The 7,318-nt window shown below is 41.9% G+C and overlaps 1 protein-coding gene across 1 annotated transcript; it reads right to left on the bottom strand.

Moving 5' to 3' along the window:
- Positions 1–1,652: 1,652 nt before the first annotated feature.
- On the bottom strand, positions 1,653–6,777 carry mab-21 (nucleotidyltransferase mab-21). Its single transcript, XM_017153798.3, has 2 exons — positions 5,832–6,777; positions 1,653–2,238 (listed from the first exon to the last, which is right to left on the bottom strand). Exons 1-2 carry the CDS (start codon positions 6,577–6,579, stop codon positions 1,889–1,891), a joined length of 1,098 nt encoding a protein of 365 aa, XP_017009287.1. The 5' UTR covers positions 6,580–6,777; the 3' UTR covers positions 1,653–1,888.
- Between the last annotated feature and the right edge of the window lie 541 nt (positions 6,778–7,318).

The following is a 7,318-nucleotide window of genomic DNA, read 5'->3' on the forward strand; positions in this document are numbered from 1 at the left end:
TATAAATGTGTTGGAAATCAAATATCAATGACTGTCTTTCCATAACCTAAAAATATATTACCTTTATTATTATACAATATTAAAAATCCCATAACTTTCCTTTAACTGTTCTCTTTCAAATCTTGGTTTTAAAACTGTCACTTAAGATCATTACCTAGAATTATAATATCTTTAACCATTTTATTCAAAATTCCGGATATTAAAATTCCCATACCTTTCCCCTTATTTAAATGTTCTCTTTCAAATCTTGGTTTTATTGTTTTAACCTAAGATCAATACCTAGAATTATTTTTTATTTTATTCAAAGTTTCCAATATTTAAATTCTCATAACTTCTCTTTCAAATCTTGGTTTTAATACTCTCACCGTTTTTCTCTCTAACCCAATTAATCTTCCATTTAAGGGTATTCACAGGTCTTTTTATTATTCTCTTGTCGCCTCTGCAATTGTCATTTGCTGGGTAATTTACAACTATAAAATACAAAAGCCGCACATGCATAAATCAACTTGGCCGCAATAAAGTATAAATTAAGGCTAAAAATAATGGAAAGCCGCAAAAGTGGACAAGTCGACTGCCAAAAGCTGAAAGCTGAAACAGAAGAAGTAACATCAGCCAGCGAAAATTAAATTATTTAATTTATGAATGACATAAAGTTTAATTTGAATGTTATGTCTGTCGCTCGAAACCGAAACAGACACGTGACCAAAATGCTGGATTGTGGATACTTTAAATAAAGTATATATACCCATATATTGTGTATCTTCTTCTGAGTCAGTTCAGTCAGTCAACGATGGGCGTGTGGGTGGGCGTGGCAGATGAGGGCAGTTGGGAATTTGTAGTTTATTGGGATTGTTAGCTGTCCGCGGAATCGCTGTTAATTCGCAATTAAAATGCGCAACCTGTCGGCAGCGGACCAAATGTCAGTCTCTGACATTTTCCACGGCCCATCGTCGAAACCGAAATCGAATTCGGATGCGAATGCGAAAAATCGTGGCCTATCAATAATGCCGGCAAGACATCAAAAGGCCAACCGATGATCGACAGACGAGACCCTCGAGAAGTTGGCAGCTCTTGACAGATATTCCGCATACCGAAAATCGCTATATAAAGGCTATTCAATAACCAATAACTGGACACTGGTTGAATAACTTAACCAATTGGGAGTGAAATTTCATTTAAATACTATTATTAAAATCCTTAAACCCAAAGGACCATTTTTTTAGGAATTACAATTTAGAGAATAATACTTACCCCCCTAAAAAGAAACTCTCCCGAATTACACAAGAATATTATTTTCATTGAAAAACTTACGTTTTATTGACTAAACTCACAAGAAGAAGGCAAAAACATAGAATAAATAATTTAGAACCGTCGGGGAAATATTCCTCCAAATCGGCTGTCTCAGTTTCGTTGGACTTACTTGGCTAATTTAGCTAATTTTGCTCGGCGCTTTGCTGTTAGCAAATGGGCCAAATGGGCCAGAAAAAAAAACGTATGTATCTAGATGGTAACTTTTGTGCGTTTTGCGACGACGATGACGATCTAAATGGATAACACTAAGTATGCTCTAATTATAGGAAACTCTGTAAGCGGCGTATACTTTTCGAAAGCACCTAAACTTAAGTTACGATCTAGCGAAATATCAAATAGTATTTGGGTTACAATTTCTCTGCTTTCTCTCTCTCTCTCCAACCTTCCGTTCTTCGATCCCTCCCCTATCGCCTCGGTGATCCTGCGATCCCTTGTCTTTAGTTCTATCAAAAAAAAAATCAGTAAAAAACAAAAGGGCGAATAAAAAATAAGACCCAGTGGCGCTTCTGCCCCCTGCAGTGGCCAAAAATCTGGTATAGTATAGTATATTATGGTATAGTATGGTGTAGCGGGGCCTCTACAGCTCCTCCAGGCAACGGACATTGGTCAACATGATCCGGGTGAGCCGCCAGACCTGCTTGGCGGCATTCTCCAGGGCGCCCGGCGACTTGCCCTTAAACAGATCCATATTGGGCAGGAAGTAGTGCGGACAGCGGCGGCACTGCAGGCAGGATATCAGCTGCAGGAAGATCCCATTGATCCGGTCCGCGATGCAGTTCTCCTCCCACTCCATCTCGCGCGGATGCTTCTCGCACTCGTAGAGCAGCAGGGTCTTCAGGTGGTACGAGGTCACCGGGTTGCCGGGCAGGTCCAAGTGCCGATCGCGCAGGGTCTTCAGAATGCTCAGGCAGCGACGTCGACTGGCTCCTGGAATTAAGGGAGATATTATTATATTATTAGAAAGTACTAGTTATAAAACATAATTAAATAAGATTCTTTAATATATCTAATATTTATTTTAATTATTTTAGGTTACGAAAGAAAAACTGGGTTGATAAAAGGTAAATAAATAGAATTGTCCTTTAATGATACAATGGAAAATATTAGCTCATTTAATTACAAACACATTTTGAAGGAGTTTCTTAGCAGTGCTATTTAAAACTAAAGTAAACAAATAATATTGATTGGTTCAGTGGATAGTCAACTAAGGATTACAAGGTGGTTTTCAGGTTTTTAGAACTCCACAGATTGCTTTCAACTCAATGCATCATTCTGTCCATCGGATGCTATCGACACTATTGAGGCGAAATGATTTTGACAGAGCTATATAGTTCGTTTGTTCTTTGTCAGATAAGCACTAACTGATCGATGGCTTCGGTCATTAGAACGCTTTCTATCTCAAGTACATCAGTCAGTATTTATTTCGCCAAGTGTTTTGCCTACTTGAGAAAGCTTTTGGTTCTCAAAACTGACTCATGCCATGCGAACTGATATCAAATAAAAGCATTTAAAGCTTGGAGATATGCAAAGTGTTAAGAACAATTGGCTTTAGATAATATTAATGTTATTTTTAATGACTCAAGCAACATAATCCGGCCAGTGATTGAAAAGTGAACTATTTTTAGGGTTGCCACATACTGAAGGAATACTAAAGACAACGTTTAGGGCTCTTTGATTCTAGATTAAGTGAACTTTATATATCACTTGGAATAATCAGGATTAATGTAATGTAAATCCTATTACATATTATTAATTTAAGAAAGTAATTTTATTGGCAACTTTAGGTATTTTTAGATAGTTTTCATTATATATTATATAATATTATATAGCTTTTTCTAAGGTTTAAACCCTCTTCCTGTTTTAGGGCCTCGACTTTGATTGATCAACCGTATATAGTGCACTTGTGTTTTGGTTTCCATTTCTCCCTCAAGAGGCGGACGTACTAAATACCTAGTCGGACCGATCCGATTCTTAATTTATTACGGCTCGAGTGCGTTGGAGCACATAAATCATGGCTACGTTGGCACGGTGTCAGGCGGGCTAATCTCGGCTCCGGGTCCGATAATCACGTCTACGGCTTTTTCCCTCTCCGGATCGTCTTGCTCGGACTGTTCCGCTTCGCATTTGGGCTAATCAATATTGAACGATATTGCCACAATATTGGCACTCGACTCAAACGGCCGCATTGGGGGCGAAGGAATCGGTTGAAAACAAGTGCGAATCGAGTCCATGTCAAGTGGACGCTAATTTCGAGCTGCAAGTGACAGTGCTAATTATAGTCGCGATCCGAATCTGCGATAGCCATATCGATATACCTTATCCACGGAAAGAGAACCAAGGAAAGTTTCGGTTTTCGGTTCGGTTAGGAGCATTAAATTAAATGACAAACACGCGGGGGAACCAGCCGGATCAATATCGATCAGTGATCGTTGTCACGGGGCCTTAGAATTGATTTCGATTTGGGTTTCGGTTTCGGTTTTGGTATCTTTTTCTGTTTCTGTTTCGATTTTGGTTTTTCGTTTTTTGTTTTGCTTCAGCTCTCAGCTTTTTGCTCCCCCAAAGCCCCAAGCTCCAATCTTTCTACCTCTTTCTTTTCTTTGAATTCTCCTCTTTTTCTCCTTTTTTTCCGTGTGTCATCTCATGCTTGGCCCGCTGTTGTTTTATTTATTTGTTGACTTTATCTAATCGCCGAGATTTAAAATATTTATAAAATCGTTTAGAAATTTATTTATGGCCCAGCCATTGGCATTGTTCATATGGAAACCAGTTTCCCGTGACTCCGCAGTCTGTGGTCTGTAGTCCGACCAACTAACCGTCTAACTGCCTTGGGACTACGACTACCGAGACTGCGCTTATCTCTCGGGGATCAGCAGATTTGTGTGCGTTGTCGCGCTGCGGCCAAAACGACAAAAAAAAAACAAAAAAACCAAAACCTAAGAGAACTGAGAAACCCAAGACCTGGAGAGCCGAGGAGCTGAAGACCCGGGCGAAGACTCCCCCTTCGATCGAACATCAGATTTATGATCGTAGCCAACCGGGCGACGTTGGCTCGTATCTCATATCATATCTGGGCCCGATAATCGGATGTCTCGTTGGGCAGTCGTCGACTCATTGAGTGGGTCCCCACTAATCGCCAGCCATCTTATCGCCCTGCCTAATTGAATCTGCAGTGCAGTTTTCTCCCCAACTATGCAGATTCCACGTGACATCGCTGCGAGGTGCGTGAAACGATCTTGTTTGGGATTTACATAGACTTTTGGCGAGAGAAGTAAGGAGAATCGAAAGAAAGGCTTTACCAAATGCACTAATGATCTCTTTATATCTTGTTGATGAAGGGAAGTTATTTCAAATCATATCATTTAAAAATATTACAATGATAACAATATTTTGAAAATAGATATTTTAAAAGTGTCTGTCAAATCATGAACTCATAAATCTTCAGGGATCGTAATAAAATAAACTACACAATATTTTAATTGATTTTTTATGATTTCTTGTTATATTCGAAGAAAAAACAAATATCTAAAGAAATCTTCAGTTTTTCCATGTCATAAGCTATTACGATTTCTTTGGTACAATTCTTCTGTGTAAATATCTAGATTTATAACATAATTCAGATAAGCGCTGCCCATCAGAAATCAGTAAGGGTTCGTTATATGATAGCTCCATTCAATGAGTTCCTTGAAAGCCGTAGTCCGAAATGGAAGTTCCCTCCCCACTCCTTTCTTTCCGATCTATCCGAACGATCTCCAAATTTATACGGTGTACCCCCGTCCGACGGTTAATTTACAACCAATTACGGGCGTATCAAGACGAAGTCGCTGATTTGATGGGAGTAAATCAATTCAGTTTAAGTGTGTCACTGATTACTGATTGGGGGACACTGGGCGGACTAAGAAAACATGCCCGAATTACGGTAGCCACTCATGCGGCACTGAGAAAAATAGTTATTAATAGGTTCTAGTTTTAGCAGGTTTCAAGTTAAAAGTATTTTTTTTTTTGGTAATGGCAATATATCTCTTTCAAGAAATTTAAGTAAAGTTGTGAATGTGTTCTAAAGGTAATCTATTTAACTCTGATATTTTCTATAGTACTCCTTTTAGTCTAAAGTTCTGGACAATCAGTTATAAGAATGAAATATTTTAATATGCAAATTCAAAAGGTTCTAATATTTAATTTACTGTTCATAATAACTAGACATTTTAGGTGAAATCGTTTTTTTAAATACTATTTAAAGCAACATTTGATTGGTTACAAATTTTATTTATTAAGATATAAATAGATTAAGGCAAAACTTAATTGAGATTTAAAGTAAACAAATTTTAAACAATCAAATGTGGTTTTAAATCATATTTAAAATAACGATTTCACCTAAAATCTGATGTCTAATAATAACTAAATAACTCTTGAAATAAAAGTTGTGTATAAAAAGCTCTGTCGATATTCTATAATAGGGGCTCTACCCTCCACATTTCCCATATATGATATCGCCTAGATCCAGATGCCCGACGGCAACTCACCTTGCAGCAGCCGGTTCTCGGCGTCGGTGAAGCTGAGCACCCAGGCGTCGCCCTCCATGGCGGAGTTCTTGCCCTGCAGGGCGATGCACTCCTTGGAGAGCATGTCGAATCCCTCCGTCTTGACCTCGGCGACGATGTTGGGGTGTGGCCAGGGGATTCCCGGCAGCGGCCAGTGGGAGGCGGACCTCGGCCAGAGGCCGGCGCACTTGAAGGCGGGCGTGATCTGGACGATGATGCGCTCCCGGATGCGCAGCTTCACCTCCGTGGTGTCGGCGATCATCTTGACGATGTCGCGATAGGCGCACTTGTCGCACGCCTGGGCGACGAGGGTCTGGAACCGGGAGCGGATCTTCCGGGCCGACAGATAGCCGCTGGCCGTGATGAACTCCACCCACAGGGACATGGACCGCTTGCGGCCATCGCTGAGCTTCAGGACGGCGCAGCCCGGCAGCGTGCCGTCGTCCACGAAGTTGAGCACGCCCATTTGGTTCAGATAGATGATGATCTCGAATTCCGTGGGCGATATGACCTCCAGGCCCTCGAAGCGGCCGTTGTAGTCGTTGAGGGAGGATATGAAGCGCGGCTCCTGCACCTCCACCTCCTTGAGCACGTCCTGGACGATCCGGCAGACCTCCTGGATCTGCTTGTGGATCTGCGCCTTGCGCACCTGGACGCGGTCCGCGCAGTACTTGTTCATCTGGTAGACCATCTTGGATTGCGCCGCAATCATGTCCGACGGCACCAGCATTCTCTGTACGGCGGGGCTCTAAGTTTGGCGCCCAAAGTCTTTAGTCTCTGCAGTTGGAATCACTGCCAACTTCACTCATTACCTAGGAGGCACACATGTAGTCGGTCACACACAAAAAACAACAAGTAACTTGACGGCACAGCGACGGCTTTGGGTTCTTTAAAAGTGATTCTTTTTCTACAGCCGATTCTTTCAATTTCAATTTCGATTCTTTTGACTTTCTTTAATTCTCCTAAACGGCACAGCGACGGGACTTGGGTTCTCTAAGTTCTGACTCCTTGATTCTTCGACTCTTCAACTCTTGCACTCTTCTACTCTCCAATTCTCCGCTCTCTTTCGCCCGCGTCTTCTCGCGCCGTCAACTCAACATTGACTGATTTCGAATGGCGGGCGCACCGCAAGAAAAGTCCCGCTGCCTCTGCCGGCGTCGCTGCCTCCGCCGACGCCTCTGCCGGGCCGGGCTCCCCTTTTCGGGTGCGAGCGAGACAGCCCTAGCCACTCGCTCTTCGAATGAGTGTGCGCACTCTCTCGCTCCCGTTCTCCCCAACATGGCTGGGCCTCTCTCGCCTTCTAGCTATAATTACAAAAACAAACAAAAGCACCAAACAAAGTAATATTAAAGAAAAACACTGCAGATCTTTGGCTATAGTTTGTTCTATGGCTATATCCCCGTAGATAAACCCGGCTTTCAAGCCACCCTTCGCTTGGCTCCGCCCCCTTTGGCACTCTCTCACTCACA

Source organism: Drosophila takahashii, chromosome X, assembly GCF_030179915.1.
Source record: "Drosophila takahashii strain IR98-3 E-12201 chromosome X, DtakHiC1v2, whole genome shotgun sequence".
NCBI classification, from domain to species: Eukaryota; Metazoa; Arthropoda; class Insecta; order Diptera; family Drosophilidae; genus Drosophila; species Drosophila takahashii.

Excerpts from the sequence above, each read along its gene's own strand:
- mab-21 (XM_017153798.3), bottom strand. The coding sequence starts at position 6,579 with ATGCTGGTGCCGTCGGACATGATTGCGGCGCAATCCAAGATGGTCTAC. Across the intron at positions 2,239-5,831 it reads CGAGAACCGGCTGCTGCAAG|GAGCCAGTCGACGTCGCTGC; the intron begins GTGAGTTGCCGT and ends CCTTAATTCCAG.